This window comes from Lytechinus pictus, chromosome 17, assembly GCF_037042905.1.
Source record: "Lytechinus pictus isolate F3 Inbred chromosome 17, Lp3.0, whole genome shotgun sequence".
Lineage (NCBI taxonomy): Eukaryota > Metazoa > Echinodermata > Echinoidea > Temnopleuroida > Toxopneustidae > Lytechinus > Lytechinus pictus.
In genome coordinates this window covers 2789046-2815216 of record NC_087261.1, presented here as the reverse complement: position 1 = coordinate 2815216, position 26171 = coordinate 2789046, and the positions used below count along the sequence as shown (strand labels likewise).

At 35.5% G+C, this 26171-nt stretch overlaps 2 protein-coding genes across 3 annotated transcripts in view; one reads left to right on the top strand and one right to left on the bottom strand.

Moving 5' to 3' along the window:
• The window catches only part of LOC129280468 (uncharacterized), a 13900-nt gene extending 13309 nt beyond the window's left edge, over window positions 1-591 (bottom strand). Inside the window, exon 1 of the mRNA XM_064112323.1 lies at window positions 170-591. Within this exon, the coding sequence (XP_063968393.1) occupies window positions 170-287 (118 nt within the window). The 5' untranslated portion in view covers window positions 288-591. The remainder of the gene's footprint in view (window positions 1-169) is intronic.
• A 7685-nt stretch (window positions 592-8276) lies between these two features.
• Window positions 8277-26043, top strand: LOC129280469 (uncharacterized). 2 transcript variants are annotated; one of them, XM_054916489.2, is made up of 7 exons: window positions 8277-8957; window positions 17539-17697; window positions 19395-19675; window positions 21638-21725; window positions 22568-22696; window positions 23239-23335; window positions 23934-26043. In XM_054916489.2, exons 1-7 carry the CDS (start codon window positions 8873-8875, stop codon window positions 25330-25332), a joined length of 2238 nt encoding a protein of 745 aa, XP_054772464.2. In that variant the 5' UTR covers window positions 8277-8872; the 3' UTR covers window positions 25333-26043. The 2 variants fall into 2 exon arrangements, with proteins under 2 accessions (XP_054772464.2, XP_063968500.1); XM_064112430.1 differs by lacking the exon at window positions 8277-8957 and adding an exon at window positions 12762-13091.
• The last annotated feature ends 128 nt before the right edge of the window (window positions 26044-26171 follow it).

Sequence of the window (26171 nt, the reverse complement as noted above, 5' to 3'; positions counted from 1 at the left end):
GAAACGGTCTTCAACTGATTTATATAACCTGTAGGTAAAGCTAACCCACTTTCGTGAATCACGCCCTATATTACGGCACGATCGCGATAATATAATTCAAATTATTCAATGCGGTTTTGAATAGAAACAATATAATTGATTTTGTATGTATATTGTTTTATTTTCTTACCACATTCCCATGGCGATGTTATTCCGGTTGTTGTACTACACGCCTGACCTTCAAGTGGAATCATTATTGTAAACAAGAAAAACATCCAATCGACTCTCTTGTAATTAAAACAATCCATAATCAATTCGTTGACAAGCCTTTGTAAAATAAACAGTTATTTATTCGGTGTTCCAATTCAGGGATGAATATCCCTGAGAAAACGTACGACTTGTGACTTCCAGATTGAATTCGGTTAGAAAAACGCTCGTCTAATGAACAGGAGTTTGTTAGGCATACTCATCTTGTAACAAACACCGTCATGTTTATAAAGCGAGTGGGAATAATGCTACCCACCTCTCATCCTCCGTATACTTATACCACTTATTTACCGTTCTACTCTCCATTTCCTTTGCCTCTGACATCGGCAGATCAGGGAAATGATTAAGGGATATATTAGGTAGTAGGTTATTCATAAGAGACAAACTTTAAGGCGGATGTGTTATTCTATATAACTTCGGAAGGATGGGCCGCATGATCAAGTCACGTCAATAAAAAAGAAATTATAACAAAAAGGTAATCGTTATTCTGTATAGACAATGATAGAGGTAGCACATGGGAAAGGAAAAATTCACAAAATTCTTGCATACTAAGTGTTCGCCTTATTCATGTTATTAAAAGAATAAAGTAAAAGATGTGCTACTACGCACCCGTGACCTTCTCCCACTCCTACATGTATTATCCCGGCAATACATTAACAAAGGTTTTTACTCTCTGACGTGTGCAGTAACCTTAGCTTCCAGTGACGGCGGCTGAAGTCCAACCCAGGGGAAAAATGATTTGCATAAAATAACAAGCACTAAACTGAAAATTTGACCAAAATCGGGTGTAAAATAAGAAAGTTATGATATCTCAAAGTTTTGTTTAATTTCACAAAAATTGTTCAATCCAAACAATAAAAGACCAAATAAGTAGTGAGTGAGAGGACATCATCAACTCTCTCATTTGCATGTCACTCTTTTGTGAAAAAATAAGCGAAACTTAAAAATGTCCTAAACTTTCCGATTTTGATGAAATTTACAGCGTTATGCTTGTTCAATGAATTTTCTCTATATAATTGATTCAAATCAACACCTTTTTTTCTGGGGTGGACTTGACCTTTAACATTTAAAACAATGAAAATGTTCAAGAAGGCTACTCTTGGATTACCTGTCATCAGGGCTTTCTTCTGCCAACACATTGCACAATAATTTTACCTGTAAATATCTATCCAATGCATCATCGAGTCAGAATAGCAACTACGCCTTTTTGCGACAGAGCAGTTGATCAGGGTACCAAAACTGTCTTTTCGTGATCAAAGTTTTCTCATTTACTGTATTATCAAGAAATTTTGAAGGATGGAGTCACAGCAAACGGCCAATTAGTTAATGAAGCTTTCCATTGCAAAATAAGTATTAAAAAAATATATACACAGGCGCACTGTAGCCTTAGGTGGCGACGTGTATCATGTGTATTGCCACTAGTTTAATGGGTAACTAAAAGTGACCAGGTCATTTAGGTTGAACAGATTATTAAAAGTTTGGGAAGATATGGGCAAACCTAAAATTTTGACAGTTTTTTATCAACATTTTGTCAGATTCCATTAACAAAACCGAGTGCAAACCGTGCAATTATTATTTGATTTCTTGAAAAACTTCAATTCCCTTTTCTCTTTGTGTTTTACTCGGACGGCCACTCGCAATTTCAACCGATTGGGCGGGTTTTTTTTTCTCGGTAGAGTAAAGAGGTGGTATGACCGAGTGGTGTAATGTGGCTACACATCAACTAATCAAGAAAGTCCACGGTTCGCTTCCCAGCAGGGCACTTCTGTCTTTGGGTAATGCATTTGATATTCTTGAATGTATCACACTTCAAATGAAAGAGAATGAAATACGTATTATTGATACCAACCATGCCAACGCGTGTATTTTTTTTAAAGTCGATTGATAGATGGGCATGATGGGGGTGTGTGGCGTCACGATAGGCTTTACAAAATCATGACAATGACGGTTTAACATGCCCTTCATATTGACATCACTTTGTCTCCATTGTGACGTCATTCGACATGTTGATATAGACTTGAGTCTGTCATCCCGTCACCGAATTGTTTCGATCACCCATTTCCTTTTTTGTTCAACCCGCCCCTCCTTATGCTATACGTTTCCAGAAAAATAATCATTATTGTAGCTTTATATGCTGAATGTTTTATAGTTACGATATTTTTATATGCTTTTATATGCTATGTAACTACAAGAATATTTATTAGAAGGCTGCACTTTACAAGCTCCGCTTTTTAGCAGCCTCCTCCATTTCCAACCTGATATGTAATAATCTTGAATATAATTTTTGTACAGGGATACTTGAAACATGTTTTGTTATTTATATGTCAAAATGTACAAAACAAACTGTAATTGTTGAAAATGGAAATAAACGAAATGAAATGAAATGAAATAAAGCTGGGTGCAAAAAAAGATCGCTTTGGCATGTCTCGAATATGCCGTGTTCACTATAAAGTGATTGTAGTGAATAGAGAATACTGTATATTGGGTATGATCGCTAAATATCACTTGTTTGGGCGTCGTGGTAAAGTGGCTATGACTCTTGTCTTCCAATCTGAGGGACATCGGTTCGGTTCCTAGCCATGGTGTGTTTTCCTTCAGCAAGAAATTTACCCACACTGTGCTGCACTCAACACAGGTGAGGTGAATGGACAGTGGTGTAGGGATGGGCTGTTGCCCCCCCCCCCCCCCCAACAAAAAATCACGACCAAGAACAAATAAGAGAATTTTTTTTAGTATAATACTTTAAACCTATGAGCATGATAAGCAACGGGGGAGGTAAGGAGGTAAGAAAAAATCTCATGAAATAGCCGCGCATGCTCCTGTCGACGTATGCTTGGAGAAATGTAGAGATTGAAAGATAGAAAGAAAATGGTCAATATCAAGTAGTGAGTATTGCCTGTGGTGGATTAAGTATACCATTATTTTACATATCATGGCATCTTCATCTGCCTATCACCCTGCCTAAACCGAAACGTAACTTTCAGACTACACTATTAAAAAATAATTTAAACAACGCTGTTTACTATGTGAATCGCACAGTAGTTGTGTACACAGTTTTAACAAGTGTTTAAAATCTTGAAAAAAAAAACATGCTTAAATTATTGATAATTAAATATTTAAATTTAAACTTTGTTGTTTAAGATTTAAAATACTTGCTTAAAATGTTTAAACATCAACTGTGCGATTCACATAGTAAACAGCGTTGTTTAACTATTTTTAACAGTCTAGGTAAATGCAACTTAAAAGAGGAAGAAAGAATGTCACATTGACGTCATATTAACATCTGGAAATATAATACAAACCGATTTATTGTCACATTGTATCACTTTATTTCAATTCGTAACCTGGATACGAAATAGAATCGACAGGTCCAATGTCAAACAACAATAATTGTCACGGTTACCATGGTAAATTTTACAACAGGTTCTAGTAACCGATAATTACTGACCATTACATTATGTGGTGGAGATCATTTATTTTACCTTTAAATCGGAAATTTGAGCCACTGTTAAAATTTGCCTTTATATGGAAGCTACAAGACCAGTTATATTTTATTTATTGGTATATATGCACATAAAAATTGACCAGCAGCACAAGCTGAAAGGGTCAATTTACAAAATTTCATGAAGTAGAATATACAAATATAACAAAGCAAATGAATAAAAACGTAATTACAGTATTCTACGTCAAAACATATCTCCAGTTAAAAGATGTATCTCATAAATAAAAATTTGAGAAAGAGAGAAATAAGCAAAGGGGAGGAGGGAGAGAGAAGAAGAAGAGAGATAGAAATGAGAGTAATGGAAAGAAAGAGAGGGAGAAAGGGAGTATGTCCTCCAAATAGAAAGAGAACATTGAGTGAGGTAGAGAGAAAAACAGAAAGTGGTGAAGAAGTGGAGAGTGACATGGAGAACATAGAAGCCAAAGTACTGTCAATTATGATTGACACTACATAAAGATATGAATATCCTTTATGAGATACAAAATGATTTATATATATAAATAGATTCAACATAAGAACAACTAGTATAATACATTTTAGCAAGACAATAACTGTAATCATTTCAAATTTTCCATGTACGTAGGCCTAACCTACAAAAAACCGATAGAAAGCTAAAGAAAAGATGTAAAGAAAGAAAGAGGGACAGACAAGAAAATAAAAAGAGAAAAGTGTAAGGGATAGGACTCAAATAGGTAAGGAAAATAGTACTATAGGAAAGGGAAAAAAAGAGGAAAGAGGGAGAAAAGGTAAGGTAAGAGAGTAAGTTTACATTGTAACAACACTAACAACAACAACAAAAAAAAGGAGACAGAAGGATTGTGGGCTGAAATGGTGACAAGGAATGGCTATATAATCAAAATACAGGAATTGCGGAAAACTACTTCAAAATCTTTGCAAGGTGAGGAATGGTGGATTTACGGTATCTTTCAGTATTGCATTTGATTGTGGGGAAACCAGTCATGTTGCGTAATTGTCTAGTACAAGAAATGGACCTTGGTGTTGGAAGTAGGTGTTTATGATGATCAGAGTTCATCAATTTCTGTCCAAAGTTTAATAAAAGTGAATCCCTTCTGGAAGATAGTGAAGTGAGTTTGCTAATTACCAGAGCATCAGAGTAATGAATGTCATATCCTACAATTATTTTGAGTGCCCGCTTTTGAACAAATTCCAGTTTATCAGATTCTTTGATTGTGATAGAAGTGTGCCAGACAGGGGAAGCATATTCGAGAATTGGCCTAATATATGTAGTGTATACAGTCACCATATCAGCCAAACTTGCCTTCGATCTCCTTAGAATACAGAGGGTGTACAACCTACGTGATGCTTTGGAAACGATTTCTTCAATGTGTAGGTTCCATTTGAGATCGTTTTGAAGTGTAACTCCTAGAAGTTTGATACTTTCGACAACATTGAGTGGGGTTAAGTTAAGGTGGAAATCAATACGGGGTACACAGTTTCTGAGGAAGGATATTGGCATAAGGTTACATTTAGATGGTTTGGGGAGAACATCATTATCAGTACACCATTTTGAGAGACAATCAAGTGACGATTGTAAAGAGGGATTTCCGTTACGTTTAACTATTTCTCCCAATGTTAAATCGTCAACGTACTTCCATCTGGAATCCCACTCGTATACAGCATCATTTACAAGTATAAGAAATAAAACGGGACCTAACTTGGTACCCTGCGGTACCCCACAGGATACTTCTACCAGAGGGGAGTAACACTTATTAACCTTGGTACACTGGGTTCGATTAGTCAGAAAACTGCAAATAATTGGAATGATCGACCTACGAACATTTAAAAGAATAAGCTTTCGTATTACAATGGAATGATTTACTCTGTCGAAGGCCTTGGTAAAATCAATAGGAGTTAAATAGGCGTAATGGCCAGATTTGTCAAGGCCTTCAAGGACAAATTTTAGTAAGTGAACAAGATAGTGTGCAGTAGAGCAGCCCTTCACATTTCCAAATTGTCTCTTATCAATATGGGTTGATATATCTTCTACTACCCACTTTGCCACAAATGACTCAAGTGTTCTCGAAAATAACGGGGTAAGGGATATCGGTCTCAGCTGATCATAGGAATTTATCACTTTCTCTTTCGGTATGGGGGTTATACATGACGTTTTCCAGTCATTCGGGAAAGTGCCTTCCTGCAGGCACTGATTGAATATATATGTTAGCGGTTCAGCAAGTTCCACTGCAAACTCTTTGACTAGACGAATTGGTAAATCATTGAAATGGGATGCTTTGTTTGCCTTTAGTTTCCTCAGAGCAGATAGAACCTGCCCCTGGTAAATAATTGGTGGAGGGGAATCTGCAGGTAAATAAGCTGGAAGAAGGTTTAAGTCAAGGGGAGGTAATAGGTTACAAATTGCAGCAAAGTGGGTATTAAAGATAAATTCCAGTTTTGGTAACGATCTAAAATGACTTTTTACAGAATCTAATATAATGACCACCTAAGTGTCTGTTTGTATGAATAAAAAATATGTGCCAAAGGATTCTGGAAGAAATTGTGTAATTGCTGAGAAATAAGCAAAATAAGCGCGGATTCGGTCACTTCCGTCGGGTCTTTATTTTAGCAATAATAATACACTGTCCCACGTGTGCCTATCTGTGTTGGTGATCTTCAGTGTGAACATTTTTCAGCGTAGATTTCAAGATTTCACAAAGTTCAGTTTATGTAACTGTACCAGATCTAGATCCTCGATGATATACTGACAATTAAGCCTTGTTTTACAGACTTTCTCATGAAATCAGTGTTTACTGCAAATACTGGAATTTCTCTTTAATGGAGACTGCCGTATCAACAGGGTCATCGTCAGAACCAGGGATGTCAACTTTTTTAGTACTTAACTTACACAATTTCTTTATGTGTTTGTGCCATTTTCCGGGCTGTGAATTCTTAAGATCATGTACGGTTTGCGCATAATACTTTACTTTTGACTTTCTTATTTCCCATTGTACTTGGTCACGCAAAGAAACCCAATTATCATGATCCTGTTTTCTATATTTATAGTGCAATATGTACACAACAGGACATCAACATTAGGAAGATTTTGAAAAACAGTAGTAATAAAGATAATAACAATTAAATACTACTATAATGATAATAATGATAGTTATAATAATGATAATCATTATTTTAATTATTATTATCATTGTCATGAAAATGACCTGCAGGTTTGACTTCTTTTAGAAACGTGCAGGCATATATCACATTTCGTTCACAGGAAACAAACACGGAAATCTGGCCAGGGACCTAAAACAGACCTATTGAAATTTTTTGTAAATTTCGGTTTTGATTCCGTCATTACGATGAGTGATTTTGATTTCATTGAAATAAGAACTATACAAAAGGAAAAAAAAAACGAAAGGTCAATGGCCAACTCCGGGGGGGGGGGGGGTTGTGATACTGAGTTTGTAGGTCCCTGTTTATACTAAAAGAGGGTCGCGAGTTCAAATCCCAGACAGCCATGACAGTAAGTATTTCCTTTCACCAAGAAATTGATTCTCACTGTGCTGCACTCGACCCAGGTGAGGAGGCAAATGGGTACGTCAGAAGGAAGTTTTTTTTCTCAAAAATTTGTGAGCAAACATATTGAAAGCCTACCTTCAACTAAGTGTTGGCCTTGTTTTATTTTTAGGACAATTTTTCATTTTATAATTTTTCCATCAATGTTTTAATATTATGTGTATACTGTCTAACACATTGGGAAAGGTAAGGATCAGATACAATCCCATTGATAACACGAGACGAGAAACACGTGAGTTTTACTATTCCTGTAGGCCTACCTTATTATTTGTCTTTCGCGATTATTGATACATTCGTCCAATCCCTTTAACCATAATTTGTATTCTCAGCTTAACTTGTCCGCGGTAATAGTTGTTACAAAGTTCCCGCCTATTATTAGGGTTCCATGACATTTGCTCCGATGACAATTCATAACAACTTGAACCCCGGGCTTGAACCCCGGGTTTAACACTACCCAATCATAAACCTAACCCTAATTTCCCTAAACCTAACATAAATCCCTATTGCAACCCTAACCCTATATCTTAGACGAAACAAAGCCCGGATGAATTTACGCAGGAGTAAATTTAGAGTCACCGTAATTTTATTAGTGCACCAAATACATGAGTATTCAAATTGCTATGAATAGATAGTAATATATTCTTCTGCTAAGAAATTGTTTTTTAATATGTTTTCATGGTTGTTCAAACTTTAAAAACATTTAATTATACTGTAAGGTATATAATTACCGTTAACGGCATTGTATAAAATTGTAAATAGTGTTTACTGTGTAGTAGATTTATAAGTTATTGTTTTATAGTTAGATTCAGTTTATTTGAAACAACTCAGTCATATGTCAGTTGCATGTGAACAAATATTACACTTTTGTTTCCCCTCAAGGTCTTGAAGCGAAGGACGCAAATTAGTTGTTAGCGCATGCGCACATTCGATACAACCAAACTCCCACCGACTTCCTAAACCGCACATGCCTTGCAAAACAACAAAAACAAACGTCATTCTTTGACGAGCATGACGAGTAGGTTGTTGAACAGAAGAGACGGAGGTGGTTTTAAATTTATAAAAGCTTGTAAACTCAGTCGAGCGAGGCTAACCGTTAAGACCAATTGAATTGAATTCTCCATTGGTGATTCAATATTGGTTGTTAATTGTTCAGCTAACTTAATGATATCTGTCACTCTTATATGTATATTTGTCGCGTGATTTATTTATTCAAGCACTATAACAGCAAAATGACGTACCTCTCAAAACTGTAAGGATTCAGCATTCCTTTTTGTTGCGCTCTTGAATGTGGCCATCGGTGTTAAGAAATGAACGTTGTACAAGGATCATATGGATTTAGTATTCATAGCTACTAAACTTCGAACCAGTATTGCAAGGATCATCCCATATTATTTGGAAATAATTGGAGGAGAGGTATTTACCGGCCACCTAGAAAATTACCTCAAATCGTTTCATCCTTTGTGGCAGGACGGACCTTTTCTGAGCGCAGTTTAATTGTTAATGTTCATCGTGGAATGACACATCAAAGAACAAAAAAAAAAGAATTAAACTAATTGTAAAAGTTTAACTAACTTTCAGCATCATCGAATGGAAATCATGACATGTCAACGAATATTCCTTGTTTCGATTATGGTCTCCTCGCTACGTCTTGGATTAACTCAAGAAAATAAAGGTTAGTTCTGCTTAATACTGTATGGAATTCTTCCTCTTTTCAAAAGTTGATTGGACCAGCAGTCCTAAGCGTAATGATATGAACTAGCAAGCCAACCTATTTTTCCTAGCTCGACTATTGACTATACCCATCCAGAATCTGTTTAATCTTTTTTTGGGGGTCATATTTTCCGATTATTGCCCAAATACATTCATTTTTCTACTGGACAAAAAACATAAATGTTACAATTTTTTCTGTATTGTGTCTTCTTACTACCTAACTATGTAGAAACACAATGTCAATTTGACAATAAGGTTATTCCATTTTACCAAAATCTAGATTTGCGGGGGGGGGGGGCTCCAACGCAAGAGAGCATGATAATTAATATACCACGTTCAAATGCGAGTATACACCATACTATTCAGCTAATGTTAACCTCCGGACACTGTTTTCGCCCGCCTTTATCGATTTTGGCGTAAACCTAATTGGGCATAACAGGCAAAAGCATAAAGTGATAATCCATGTTACTTAAACATTTATAATAAGATTTTCCTTTCCACTTAAATTTTCATTGAGGAGAGAGAAAAGTTCAAAGTTATCAGTAGATCAACGCTTCCTGGATGCCTTAAACGTGTGTTCCTGGTTTACAATCGCGTTCTGAATGGTAAACGGATATTACCAATATCTGTACTTCAGTATCACTCCGCTTCCATATTACAATATATCTCTCTCTTTCTTTCTCTTTCTTCTTTATTTCTTTCTTACTTCCTTTCTTCCTTTCTTTCTTTCTTTTAATTTCTTTCTTTCTTTCTTTCTTTCTTTCTTTCTTTCTTTCTTTCTTTCTTTCTTTCTTTCTTTCTTTCTTTCTTTCTTTCTTTCTTTCTTTCTTTCTTTCTTTCTTTTTTTCTTTCTTTCTTTCTTTCTTTCTTTCTTTCTTTCTTTCTTTCTTTCTTTCTTTCTTACTAACTTTCTTTCTTTCTTCCTTCCTTCATTTCTTTCTTTCTTTCTTTTTTTTTCTTCCCAATTCTCCTTTTCTCTTTCCCTTCCCACCTCTTCAGTTTGCTACTTACTATGGATGTACATCCACCTACATGTATAATTTTCGTGATTTTGATGTTTAAATTACCCCGTCAATTTCTTTTCTGCATATAAATATATATAAATATATAAATATATATATATATATATATATATATATATATACTTCGGGAATACTATCCTTGTATAGAGTGCTCGATGTCCTTCACAGGAAGAGCTTTGAATAATAAACACAAGTTCACAAGGTTGACTGGAGGTTCATCAAATTTAATTGCAACTCTGGCATCTCATCTTATTATCGATTAATCGATCAACCACCCATCGCGGAGTATCGATTATTTGAAAAACATTTGAAAAACATTCAAATTATAAAAACCTCAGCGCGCACTGGTTACCTAGTTTCCTGCGCACAGTATGTGCGTGTTTGGTGTAACGCGCTTCGCGCGATCGCGACATGCATTGTTCAATGGTATTGAAAAGTTTTATCAGTTGCCTGAAGATCGCACCTCACGTAGGTTGCGTGAAACTCAGAGTTGCAATTAAATTTGATGAACCTCCAGTCAACCTTGTGAACTTGTGTTTATTATATATATATATATATATATATATATATATATATATATATATGTATATATATATATATATATATATATATGTATATATATATATATATATATATATATATATATATATATATATATTTATATATATATAAACATAATCTATTATCCCTTTTATGATCTTTCTGTATGTCTGGGTATCACTCCAAGACATATCAATATTTTTCTTCCTACCACTTCCTACATTTGTCATAATCCCATTTGTTGTTTTCATCTATTATATATAAGCATGAAAATCAATGTTCACCCCCTCCCTCTCTCTCTTTCACTTACTCTCTTGAACACTTACTAGTACGCGAAAACGTTCAAGTGATTCGATAAAATTGCAAAAACAATAACAAAGGAAAATGATAAAGTGATTTTTTTTAAATAAAAACTAGATGTAAAAGAGGACAGTTGATGCATATTGCCTATATCAGGGGGGAAAGTGAATGAGATAATTTTGTTGTCGAGGATGCATTGTTATGTAATATTGTATAGACCAGGCCCTAAGATAAATTTTGCTCATATATTACACATTATTGTTTGACATTTAATATATGATGAGAATGTGAAATAACTATTATTGCAACATTGAATGATTTAGTCGAGAGCTTATAAATTATGCATTTATAATACTTTTATAAGGTACACAGAAATTGAGAAAATCATTCGATGAGGATTTTTCTTTTGATAAACAACTCAATCATATCGCACATTAGCGTGTGATCGGTACTTGCAATTTGCTCGTTCCCCTCGTAAATATTTTAAATTGATATTTCATTCTATTGTGTACATTATTGACGACCTCTGTTTGTTTGTTTTGTAAATTCAATTTGTACGCTTTTATTGAGATTAGGAAAACAATGGAAGAATAGAGAATAAGGAAAGGCGAGTGGGAGACATTCTCGACTTTGTCATATATTTATTTAATTAAACCAGATTTGTATGAGTATTATAGGTACAATTTTGCTTTTCATTTTCTATATTTCTGTTCTGTGGTGTAGAACTTTAATCAATACCAGAACAAATCGTTGCACACCCTGACACATAAAAAGACAAACAGTTGACAATTTACTGTGAAGAGACGTATCATGGCCACTGGTCCTTATTTCAATTAGAGCAAAGGAGCAATAATTGTTGGTGTTGTGGCGATTACCTTTCTCGTATGATTGAAATTTCAAATTTCAAAATAAAAATATGCTTGTTGCCTGCATGAATATTGTGTGAACTATGCACGTTCATGTACTCTTTAAATTCTTGCCATTTTAAAACTCAAATATGTAAAACAAATGCACCTAATCTTGCAATGGAATGTGTCTATTATTAATTTTTTTACAGCGGTAAAAGTTTCATCAAAGAACATGCATATCACCTCTTCCCGATATTTGGTAAATTTGTGCTCAATCGTGTTTAGATTATATTACAAGGCACTAGTCACGAAATGATGTGCCATCTCATCAATCATGACAATATGTTTATTCTTATATTTCAAGCGTTTGTAGAAAAGATATCGACGTAGAAATCTATCCCGTTCTCTATTTATCGATGCTGAAAACAATATGAATGTGTTGGCCAGAGTCCCATCTCAGTGGTCTCGATCATGATATAGATCTTTCTCACTCTGCATCACAATCTCTCCCGCGTCAATTTTCACAAGACATCCTCGTTAACATCCCTTACCAGGGTCAGGCTTTATAAAGACTTGATATAGTAACAAAATTAATACAAACATTTCTATATTGCAAACTTTCAATAGGTTCCTTGTATCAGCCATGGCCGAGAGCAAAATGTTTTTCCAGGGGCAAGACACATATTTTTTTTTTTTTTTTTTTTTTTTGGTAGAAACTGAAAAGTGAGGGAGTGAAGCAACCGAGTTTTTATTGAGGGAAACTTTTACATTAGTTATAAAAAGTGAAATCAAAGGATTTCGTGCACACTTATGGTGAATTAAGTGAAAATTTCGAGGAGATTTAGTGAAAATTTCGAGGAGATATAGAGCAAGTTTTTAAAATTTATGAGGGGCAATTATTACTGCCCACCTGCCCCCTGTACTGCGTACGGTTATGCCATCATAATGATATCAGAAGTAAACTGACCAATGCGAGCTCTTACCAATTGCTTCCACCAAAAACAATGCTGATTGGTTAATTGCGGATGTGTTGATCGAAATGCTGTTGAAACTGCTAAATTGATCGGCCATTACACGTTCTGCGATTGATTTTAATAGCACCCAGAACTGCATCTTGTAAGCATCTTAGCTCCTTTCCGAAAATAGCTGCAAACTAAAATCCCAGTCAAAACGTGGAAAAGCTTGAAATATCTCTCAACGCACAAAGAGTGCAAGCAAAGACATCAGTCTTCCTAAGGGTTCGACTAGTCTCCTGATATTTGGGAGTAGGAGAGGAACTTGTCTGATAAGCTACACGTCAATTGGGGACTACCGGCAGACCTAGTGATTGCACGACCCTACCTAAACTTGGCTTAGCGTTAGACTGTAACCACAATAATCACAACGGTAGGCAGATTGTTGTATGATCTATATAGACGAGACAGTGATTTTAAAATATATATATATATTTATATACATACATATATGCAGAAAAGAAACGGGCGAGGAGATTTAAACATCAAAATCACGGAAATTATATATGTAGATGGATGTACATACATAGTAAATAGCAAAATTAAGAGGTGTATACATGTATATGAAGATATAAAATTCATAGGTTTTATAAAATAAAGAGGTGTATATATGTACGATAGCCTTGTGGCTTTGAATTTATTCCACTCTTATCGACTCATTTTTTTTTTATTGTCCCGGCACTGCTAATTTCCCAGCATGCACCATTATTTTCTTCAAAACACATACACATACTACTTCGACTTTATTAGCTTTATTGTCGTGGTCAACCATTGTCATAGGCTACATTACTTTCGAAAGATATACGTTTTAATAACATTTGATTCATTTCTTTCGATTCAATTATTTCTTTCAATTTTTATTTCATTATCGTGATTCCTAAAGGACATTTATCCTCCCAATTGTTATAAAACCTATGAATGATAACATTGCTGCAAGCAATACGAATCCCCTTTCACCCGTTCATACATATCTAATGAATCTGCCTTTTTGTATCTGTATCAGGGACGTCGATTCCTGGATGGGATGGGAATTGGGGCCCAAGTGAAGCAACAAAAAAAAATGTAGAAGATTATCGGCGCCTACCGGACACCAAACTAAAATACAGAACTTTGCGCATAAAGCGATTGTATACTTACAGATATGAAAAATATTAATTCAGAAATAAAATCATTCTATACACAATTATATAAAAAGCCTAATGTCGACTCGAGGCAAAACTCCTTATTCTTAGGACAAGAAAATATTCCAAAGTTACCCTCGGACTCCAAGAGTAAATGTGACTTGCCGTTAACGTTAGAGGAATGTACATCATCCTTATTACTTATGTCAAAAAACAAGTCACCGGGAAACGACGGTCTAACGGTTGAGTTCTATCGCAAGTTCTGGGGTAAAATTGGACAGCTTTTGGTAGATAATCTTAACTACAGTTTTCAACAAGGTCAACTTTCTAGTTCACAAAGACAAGGTTTAATTACACTCATATCAAAGAAAGGGAAAGACAAAATGTTAATCGAAAATTACCGACCCATCACTCTAGTGAATGTTGATTTGAAAATTGGTTCTAAAGCTCTTGCAGAAAGATTAAAGAAAGTTCTGCCTGATTTGATTCACCCCGATCAGGTAGCATTTATAAAGGACAGATTTATTGGAGAAGCTGTCAGGACAGTTAAAGGGGAATCCAGCCTTGGCCATAAAATGTTGTGTTGGGAAGGAGAAAAATAGATTAAACAGGATGGTGAAAGTTTGAAAGAAATCGGACAAGCTATAAGAAAGTTATAGCTGCTTCAAAATTGAGATCACTAATACTATGTAGATTTCAAATTGGCAACTGGGTAAGTAAATTATGACAAGGGGCAAGGACAACTTTCCCATAGGCCATGTACTTTATTATCAGAGATTTGTGGTTTTCTCCTAAGTACCCATTCCACTGGGGCAGTAATCTAAATATAACCCAGGTAGTATATTGTTTTATGTCCTCATGAAAGAAAAATATAATTTGAAATAAAACTTTTAGGAAAAATGACATTTTAGCCATAATATGTATTGGAGTACATGGAAGAGTAGTCCTTGCCTTACATCACTATGACATCCCATATGCGACCAATTTGAAGTCTCCATGGGTATAGTGATTACCAATATTTACAACTTTTACAAATTCATAACTTTCTTGTTGTTTGTCCAATATTGTTGAGACTTTCACCTATCAACTTGTCTGATTTTTCTTTTCCTTATAAAAACAAGTTTTTATTTGGGTTGGATTCCCCTTTAAAGATGCTCTTTTCTTTTCCGACTTGAAAAATATTCCCGGAATATTATTAAGTTTGGATTTCCAAAAGGCATTCGATTCACTAGACCATTCTTTTTTGTTGAACGTCCTCCGATCATTCAATTTTGGAGAAGGATTTTGTAACTTTATTAAAGTTTTATATACCAATTTAGAAAGCGCGGTAATGAATCGGGGTCTGTCATCGGGTTATTTTCCCGTTGAAAGAGGTGTTAGGCAGGGAGACCCATTGAGTCCTTATTTATTTGTTTTAGCTATAGAGACATTTGCTATAAATATTCGTGAAAACAAGACAATACATGGTTTTAAAATATCGGACAATTTAGAATTGAAATTGTCGCTGTATGCGGACGACATAACGGTTTTCCTTTCAGACAATATTTCATTTAGACACCTTTTGAATACACTTCAGAATTTCCGAAAGGAATCATCACTCTCTATCAATATTTTCAAAACAAAGGCAATGTGGATAGGAGCCTGTAAAGATAATCAACATTCACTAGAGAATATCCAGTTTGAGAAGTCTTTGACAATTCTTGGGGTAGATATAGCTTATTCACCCAATGTTTTTTCTTTACAATTGCAAAGAACACTTGATAAAATTAGAGTACAGTTGAATTTATGGAAATCTCGTCATTTATCTTTAATAGGCAAAATACAAATTGTCAAAACCTTTGCCTTTTCGCAATTACTTTACCTTGCAAGTTTGTCAAAAATCCCAGATTATTATATAAAAGAAGTTAATAAGTTAGTTTTGGGGTTCATTTGGAACGGCCCTGACAGGATCAAAAGGGAGATACTAGTTAAGCAGTATGAAGATGGGGGGCTCAAAATGATATGCTTAAAATCTCTTCTACAAGTGCAAAAAGTCAAGTGGATACAAAGAGTTTTTACATCCAATTCAAAGGGATGGAAGATTATCCTGTTAACACTGCTTCAAAATGTAGGTGGTGACTTTATATTCCATTGCAATTATGATCTTAATATTTTAAACCTAACAATTCCTGAATGGTATAAAGATGTCATGGTTAGTTGGAGCACAGTATTTCAAAAAAACATAAAAATATGTAACCAAATGCTAAGGAATAATATATGCATATTACAAAATGGAAAATCTTTTTATAAGCCAGAGATAAAAAACAAAGGTTTTGTTAAAGTGTCACATATGTTGGATGAGTATGGCAGACCATTAAGATGGAAAGATGCCAAAAATAAAGGCTTAACATTTGTTGAATACTTTTTGCTTCTTGATTGTTACAAGTTTATGCCATCAAAATGGAAAGTATTTTTTCTATCTCAAAACCTTCATCCCATTGTCGACAACATTTCATTGATTCCAACTTTAACTATTGATGGCATCACTAGAAAAGTAACGGGTGTACCAAAGTATATTTTTTACACATTTTTTATGAATGAAAATAACCCATCAATTTCGAATATATTTACACGTTTAAAAGACACTTATGGGTTTCAACAAGAAGAAGTAAGAGAACTCTTAATATAGATACGAGACTTCGAGCTTTACATTTCAAGATTATTAATAATTTGATTCCTACTAAGGTTTGGTTATTCCGTATTAACAAGGTAACTGATACACTATGTACATTTTGTAAAGTATCACCATAAACTCTAGTGCATCTTTTTTATTCTTGCCATGTTGTTAACCAATTTTGGAATAATGTTGGTACACTTTTTGCTTCACTAGATCTTCCTGATTTCCTCTCAGAAAGATATGTTCTTTTTGGTATCTGTAAGCCCCAAATTCCCAGATATATATTTATATTGAACTTTCTGCTCCTGTCAGGTAAACAATATATTTTTAGATGTCGATGTGACGAAACAAAACCTACTCTCCCCCATTTTTGTAACTTTCTTTTATCATTTGAAACTGTTGAACATACCATAGCACAAAGGAAATGCAAATTAGAAAAACATGATGGCAAGTGGGCTATCATTCTGAATACTTTAAAGAGGCGATAAAGCAGAAGGCTGTTTTTGTTATGTTTATTTTTTTTTTATATAGGCCAAGTGCCTGATTTTTTTTGTGTTGTTGTATACAAACATATGTTTTTTTATTATATACTATTCTGTATGTTAGACATGTTATTTTATATGCCAACGTCATCTGAACTTTTATATGTGATCCATTATATCATGTATGTTTTGTTATGCATATTTTGATGAAAAGGATCAATAAAACATGAATTACAAAAAAAAATAAAGCGCGCGGAAAATTGACAACTGTTTACTTTCAATGTCAAGTTTGATGGTTTAATAGTGCTTTCCAATTTATTAAAACCATAATTTGCATTGCATGATATGGTTTCACTTTAAATTTTCAAAATAACTTCGGGGTACACGTCGATATGTTTTCCCCCATATTTTCATTGGGGCGACCCCCCCCCCCCATCGACGCCTCTGTTCGAATTAGTACCAGAACTACTGACTTGGATCCCTGACTTGTATGAGAGACTGCTTGAAGAAACCATTCAAATAAAATATTTAGTAAAATAATATTATGTTGTTATTTTTCAGTTCTTGCAGAATGCACATTTGACGATTCTGAGAACTGCGGATTTCAGATCATCCCCGATTTGGATGGTGTACACCATAGAGAGTTATGGACCCTCAGTTCTGGGGGCACATTGGGAAGGAATTGCCCCCCTAGTGACCACACCCATGGTCTTAACCAAGGTAAGCATGGTAATGTTGAACAATTATGATTATTACCTATACAATATGTGTTACGTGGTAACAATTTTCCATATTTTGCGATCTCTGGTTTTGCAGCGGTCAGTATAATTAATGGCAATATTTTAACCATTTTGAACATCAATCGAAAAATACATTTTAGTTTTTATGCCTCTGTATTACATTGTACAATTTATGTTGGCCACACAAAACAAGTTTCCGTTCATTTTGGGCAGGGGCCGCGGACCGGTTTTGAAAGTGGGGGGGGGGGGCTTGGCCATGCAACAAATCACAATCAAAAATTAATTTTTACGTTTTTTGTACACGGTTTTGGAAAAAAAATGGGGGCTGAAGCCCAGCCAGCCCCCTGTTTCTGCGGCCCCTGTCGGGAATTTTTTTGTTGTTGAAATTCTGAAGTAAATTACACATAGGCAAGGGTCATGTATTAACAACTATTTTCCATGTTTAATTCATTTTCTCATTTATTTTCGGGTTAATGAAAATGTATTCCTTTTGGGATGTGTTTTCAGTTGGATTTACCCGTGGCGCGGTAGCCCTGTTCACAGCTGTGTTTACTTGACAACTACGGCTTATAATTCAATTACGGAAAGCACATGTTCATATCATATTAATTAGGGTTTGAATCCTAGTGTGGAAATAAAAGATAATTCTGGTTTCTATTTGTGTCTGGTTCGAAAAGCTAGGAACACGGAAGCCATGTAGACGAATGAAAATCTGGAAAGATCCATAAGCTTTGCAACAAATAACGACAGGAAATGGGGAAACATAGCAACGAATTATCGGTCCTATAGTATGTAAAGCTGGCATCTCCTCCCATCATGCCCATCCTGAAATAGTAACAGAAGCTCTGTGACCGAGTAACATGGAGCACATTATAATTTTATTGTGAATCGCATTAGTACTCATCTTCTCCGCTTTCTTTTAATTCATAGGTCATGCATTTTTATTATTATTACTATTGGTATCATAAATATTATTATTAGAAGTAGTAGTCACGGGAGTGACCACTGGCGTACAGATGAGGGGGCGGGTGTGTCCCCAAAAGTTCCCGAAGTTCCATGACTACACTTTTAAAATGTTGGGCAACATACTGTCACACAACTATTGATTAAAAAATTATCGAACTCTGGGCAGTTTTCAACCAATGCTTTTCAGTAGTTTTCACCTAAAGCACACATTATTGGTTAAAAACTACCCAGAATTGGATACAGTTTCACCAATTGCTGTGTGGACAGTATGTTGCCCAACATTTGTGAGAGTGTAAGAAAACAAGAAAAGAAAGAAAGAAAGGAAGAAAGAAAGAAAGAAAGAAAGAAAGAAAGAAAGAAAGAAAGAAAGAAAGAAAGAAAGAAAGAAAGAAAGAAAGAAAGAAAGAAAGAAAGAAAGAAAGAAAGAAAGAAAGAAAGAAAGAAAGAAAGAAAGAAAAAAAGAAAGAAAGAAAGAAAAAGAAAGAAAGAAAATGAAATGACATTTTAAAAGTCCGACAGTTTTGGCCGCTCGTGAAATTTTAGATTATATTCAGACATATTTCATGCTGTACCGCTTAAAATATTTGCCTCATTAAATCACTGGAAGTAGTTACAATAGAAGTAGTAGCATCAATTTTATGAATATTTGCATGAGGATTATTATTTTTATATTTTTTATCATTTATTTTATTCTTCCCCTTATTATTCCAGATGCATTTGCAAACAGCAAGTCCCTTGAAAGTACGCAAATACGTGATTTCCAGAATTTCACCACCAAGATCATCTCCCCCGAGATGAATTTCACTTCCGGTATGGGTCAGATCTCTTTGTATTACTTCCTGTGGATTGCAGATGACCCGGAAGGGAACGAGGACACATTTCCGTCCCTAAACGTCATAGGTTGTAATGGAGAGTTGATGTGGACCATGATGGGTATTACAGGTGTTTGGTCATTCGTCGATATTAGATTCCATTGTCCAACACCTGGAAAGGTTAGTAATGTCTTTAATCTATACTTTTACAATTATTATATCGATTAAAATAATGTTGGCAGACAAGCCAAGCGGATCGTGAGAAATCATCTATATATAAATATATTAAAAACTTAATAAATAAACAATAAATAAATAAATAAAATATTTTTTATACCTTGGTCACATTTGCTCTAGGGCGGTCGTACGGCGAGTCGAAAACAGCCGTTTTATTAATTCTTATTCAAGCCACCTATATTTAGCTGGTACAAAATATATTAAAACGGCTGTTTTCGACTCGCCGTACGGCCGCCGTAGAGCAAATGTGACCGAGGTATAAATAAATCAAAATTCAACGGTTTAGCTCCATTGCATTTGACTTCGAGACTCCACAAAGAATATCTCACTAGGGGATTAAAGAGCAAGTGTTGACATCCAATACTTCTAAAGTTATAATAGACGCATCCATGGCTTCTCTTTTAAGGATCCTTTTCTCCTAAATTATGGGCGCCCCTCGAGAGTTAAACTCGGGTCACGTGACTCCTCGCTCTCGAGATACCTCAATATTTGCAAGTATTTAACGAATTTGACCAACACCATGGAAGCAACCGCAACTAAAGGTTATTGAATGTTATTAAAATAATCAATATTGACGATATGATTCATACGTTAGAATTAGATTATACTCAACAAAAGGAGGCAATCATTCGTAATACATATTCCCATTCTAAAAGTTATACATGTACATTGGTTTATAATTGTCTTCGATGATTCATACCTGTCGTTAGAATATGGCGTACACATTATATTTTAGATTCATACAGATACCCAATAATGTGTAACCCCTTGTGCACTTTTAAAAGGTCAAAGTCTCCTTTTTTGCCATAAGTATCAACTCATGATGGTAAATCGAGGGGGAATGGGGAAAGTTTGTATGTAGGCCTAATTTACCGGAGGTGGTTGTTTTCCAATTTTTCAGTACTAAAATCACCAACAAAAATAAAATCACCTATCACCAACATTCTTTACAAAACACACAACAGGATGCTTTTTAAAATTAAAATTACCCTCATGAAACGTCGGTAATTCTAGAAAGAAAAAAAAGCATCTTCATTCGCGACAAAATATAGACCGGTGGCATATCAGAAAAATAAAAGTGAAAACGATTATAGCTTATACTTTATTTTCTGATGTTGGAAAATAAACCAGAGCCTATCATTTTTTCTTGGGGGGGGGGAGATTTGAGGATTGCTGGAAAGGAGATCGAGATTAAGCGAGGAAACCAAACCGGAATTAGTGTTGTTAAAAAGTTTCCTTCTAAGGTCACAACATGCTTATCGATGTTGGGTAATTTTTTACTGTAAAGGTGTTGGTGTCCACTGTATCATATGCTAACTTTAGATGTCGAACATTGATATTGTGATCATGTCAATCTATATTGTAGATATTGTGATTCTTGATGATTTACAATTAAAATATAAAGGTAAAGGAATAATGACAACAAAACAAAATTGATTGATCACATGGTAGGAATACTACACAGTAAAAACAATGTTGATTTTTTTAAACGCCGATTAGTATGAGCCTTACCGCAGTAGTTTAAACAAGTGTGTAAAATCTAAACAACAAAGTTTAATTTTTAATACTAAATTCTCAATAAAGTAAGTATTGTTGCTTAAACTTATCAACAACTACTGTAATGTTCATAAAGTAAACAGCCGCAAAATATTGAACAGCAGTTCTACTGTGTAACCACACTGCCCAAATTTCGTTTAAATACCCTTTTCCATTAAAATGTACTTATAGTTTATTTCATTTCTCAACCCGTTTTCCTTTTGTTTATACTAATTGAAAATTTAAAGGGGGTGTCCCGTTTTTTTTTCTTCTTACGCCGCCTATGAATATATGGAAATGGTGTGATTAGATACATATGTTTGGTAAAATATGTCGAGTTCACAGGTTCATATAATCTTTCTCAATCAGATAATGTTTGAGGCATCACATCACCGGCCAGGCTCTGGGGTGGCTATTGATGACGTCAAGATACTGGAGATTCCATTCAACCCAGAAGGTAATGATATCGAAAGGAAAATTGATAAAGCAATCTTTACGAATCAAATCGTCGATGGAAGTAACCTTTTGCACCAGGGCCCTATTTCATCATGATGGTTATCATTGACAAGTTGCAGGACACATTTCATAGTCTACAGAAATCTATCAATATGATTGGTCAATAACAAAATTGGCATGAGTTTCCAGCATTGGTTCTTGATAACTGGTTTCGTGAAACAGAGCCCGTGGTATATTTTCTTAAAAACTATAATAATGGGTCCATAGGTTCATTGTCATCACAATCTGATCATCCCGATGTTTTCCGTCGGCGGGGTTCGATTTTTCTTGTTGTAATTCTGCCTGCGATACAATCATTCGCTGTCTTAAATCGAAAGCCCCCTTTGCTTCAATCCATCTTGTAACAATCAAGTTATCTTTCCATCTGTCTGTCTGTTTAGTATTTCCACGCAACTACAATCCCTCTTCTCAAATTCTACACTGCTAAAATACGATTAAGATATGCTGAAGTAGCCGTGTGTAGAAATTTAGAAATAATATTACTAAATTTATTCAGTTATAATTGATGTAGTTGTTGACTTGTGTATAAATTCTTCATGATCCCGATAGCCTTCGTCAAGAAAGTTGATGAACATAAGGGGCGGATGGAGTGCATGGGCTGGCTTGTTTTATTTGACTATATAAAGTGCTACCCTTAGGGAAATAAGGGAACTACTGATGAATACAAGACAGTGGATTTTTTTTTTCATTTGGCGATAATCTTTTAAATGAAATAACTTATTTGTAATGTGCTGTATTTTGTGCATCGTCTCATCATAATACCTTTTTCTTATCTATTTACAGTTGTAGATATTACAACACCAGAACTACCTACTTCAGAAGTGGCTCCTGGTCCACGTACTACCGGTGGACAATTGCCTGTAACACATAGCCAGACAACCGTAGCATTGGGTATATCTTCGGGAAATGGAGGTGAGTATATGATAGCAGTTAAAGACCCAGGATCGCATTTATTTAAACAAGAATTGAATAAACACTTTTTTGAGAAGGAAGTGTTTTTTTAATCGCTATTAAACCTCATATGGCATATATGGTACCATACATATTTGGGTGAAAATTACGGATTAAATATAATTTGGCGTGGTGTATATTCCTCTGCCCCCGACCCCTGCAAAAGCTTATTGCACTTTTTGCACAATAATTTGATGTCCCATTTCTGCATCCTATTACACACGTACTGTATCCGAGATGAAGACAGTCACTGTGATTACTGCAAATCAATGTATACCTCTTTTGAACAAGCCCATTTTAATAAACAAGAAAGGGAAATAGCTGCCACATTTTTTAAATTCTATTAGTGTTATACGTACTGTTTTTTAAACTTTACTGGTAATCTACCCCCTTTCCTAGTAATATTAATTAATATTCCCAATTCCCTCCCTCTCATTGTTCTGCCAACGTTAATATTGACTCTCCATTTTTTATCATATTTCCATTTCTACGCCTGGGTTCAGATCGAATTATCATCATTGCTGTTGGGTGTTTCCTTGGAGCCTTGTTGATCTTTGCAGTCAGTATCACGATCCATTGCTACTTTTGGAGGAAACGAAAGTAAGTATTTCGTCAAATCATTGAGTGAGGATTTGCACATCATTCTTCTACGTCTATGTAATATTTTGCTCCTTCCTGAATATTGTCACTTTACCAATTTGATTGTTCCGCAGTATGAAAACAGGGGACTATCACTTTACTCACTTAAACTTTAGAGGGCGCGCTACTATAATGATTGCCGTATATTTACTGTTTTGTACTCTGACACCTAGAATGTCAATATTTTCTTTTAAAAATAGACAATAATTACTATTTTGAAGCCACTATTGGTATTAGGACAAGCATACATGAACATTCCCAGTTTGATGAGAAATATTGCTCTTTGTGAACATTTAACCTATTGGCATTTACCACAGAGTATTTGCTTAGCTACTTAAACATGTGCTATTTGGGGTCTTAAATTATAATATCCGTTATGATAATGTGATAATAATGTACAATGTAGGTGGTGATAATAATTGTTATCAATATATTATTATTAACATTATTTTTATTATTATCATTATTATTATCATCATCATCACCATTATATTAGCCGGCTATTGTACATGTGAGAGTTTTACTAACAAATATGTTCTGTTTATTTTATTTTGTCCAGGAGAGCTAATCAACGACACTTGACGGACGCCACAAATGGTCTCCATGTATCTAACACTGGTTACGACTTCCTCACTGGAATCGCCGGCGTTAACAACGACAATGGCTCCAGCAAGAGCGGAGCGACAGAGACAAGCAATTTGTCCACTATCAGCAAGGGGTTCGGAGGACCATCCTACCAAATGGACGTGGTCTCGGAGAAGTTCAAGGGAAATGGCACATTTGAGAAAAGAGATGGAGACTGTAAAGTACCACCAAAAGGGAAGAAACGGAGTATAGGAATCGTATCCTTCAAGCTAAGTCGTGGCAGCAAGGATAGGAGCTTTGAGTATTCTGAGATCCCAGATAGCACATCACCAACGGATGAGAACCTTTATCAGTTCCTAACGACGCCGAGGAAGCAAATTGATGGGAAAACGCCGAAGCTCGGCGAAATAGGTCGATCAGCAAAGATAAATGACAATAGTCGAATTGCGAAAATGAAGCGAAGCAACTCGTTACCCTCTAGAAATAGTATTGAAAGTACTAAAATGGAAGGCCCGTATCATGTCACAGATCTTATTGGTAACATTACCATTGACAATGCGATGTTTCCGTCTATGGAAACAGTTGCGTACGATGATCTGAAACGGAAGGAAAGTGTCAAGTATGATCAACCGATTCTTATTCCTTCTATCCATACCCTACCCAAATCGACCGATCACGAATATAGAGCTCTCGAACCGAGAAAGCGTTCCAATAGTTATGACGTCCTCAGAATAAATACCCCAACTCTGATATCTCTCAGTGACGAATCTATAGACGATAATTCACATGTTTATAAAGAACTTGAGAAACAAGACGACCAGGACGATTACGACCTCTTAGATCCGATCACTGTAACAGGCCCGGCGCCACGTGACTTGGCAGATTATGAGAATCCTCCGCCACGGCCACGTGTTTCACCAAAACCGATTTCGCCATTCGGTCCGCGGCCCATGTCACCTCGGTTAAAACCAAAGACAGAACCGTTGCCATCTGATGTCACTCCCGAAGGTGAATCGAGGTCATCGGAAGGTCCCGATGGCGCCAACGTTGTACGCGACCCAAAGTACTACACGCTCGAGCCTGACCTCGTCCGAGATGCCAGCTACGATTACCCAGACATGGTGGTAGGTGAGGGTACTGACGATCCTGACAAGGAAAGCGATATAGACTCAAACATCTACGAGAGCTTTGACCGTCCTGTGACGCCTAACGGTAAAGGACAGCGATCGACGCCAAATTCCCGTCAAGGTTCAAAAGAAACTACAGACGTTAGTGCTCCTAACTTTGATAATGCTGCAAAGGATAGGAAGATATTGATCAAACAAAAACAATTGGAAAGGTTTTTAGACGATGATTACGAGAATTTGGAATAAATTGCACAAATAAGGTGTGCCCCTTTGTCCGGGAGAACATGCATGTATCCGTCAGAATAGGGCTTCAGTTAACAAGTTTGGGGACCAACCATACCTCTTCGAATTGGTAAAGTTACGGCGAAGCCGCGCGACTCGTTGATTGGTCAAGTCAATCCTTATAGAATCCGTCATTAGATGACAGAGAGTCAACTGTTAATTTATTATTTCAGAGTTTTCTGTTAGGATTGTCTTGGAATTAAGCGATGTAATTCTAAACAAGGTGGCGCATTCGGAGGATTGCCAATGAGGTCTGCTGGATTATTTACGTCACCGCTCCAAAGGCCTCTTTGATTTGATCAATATGCATTCACTTTATGTTTTATATTCTTTATCATTTGTGCATATGATTATAACCCAATGTATTGTGGCATTCCTCTGCAATCATGACAATGGTGAAATCTTGTCAAAAACACGTTTAACATCTTTATTGTGTCATTTATCCAAATCATCGTTATTGATTGTCTCTTCATGTTAATCTTTCTGTTTGTAATGTGTATTTCTTTCGTATACAAAATTTTCCAGTACTAAGTACTTGTGTATATTTTAAAACGAATTAATTGTACATAAGCATCTATTTATATTTTACAATGGCAGTTCGTAGCTATTACGTTAGGGAGTAATAAAAACGATTTGTAGAAAAGGAAAAAATAAAGGATTTTTGTTACCCTCAAATATTGATCGTAGTATCTCATTTTCTTTGCCAGTGGGTCGCTATAGTGGCAGGGGTGAGCGCTCTTATTGAAAGAGAAGAGGAAGAGAAAAGACTTGATAAGAAGAAAGACGAGTTGAAGAAAACGGAG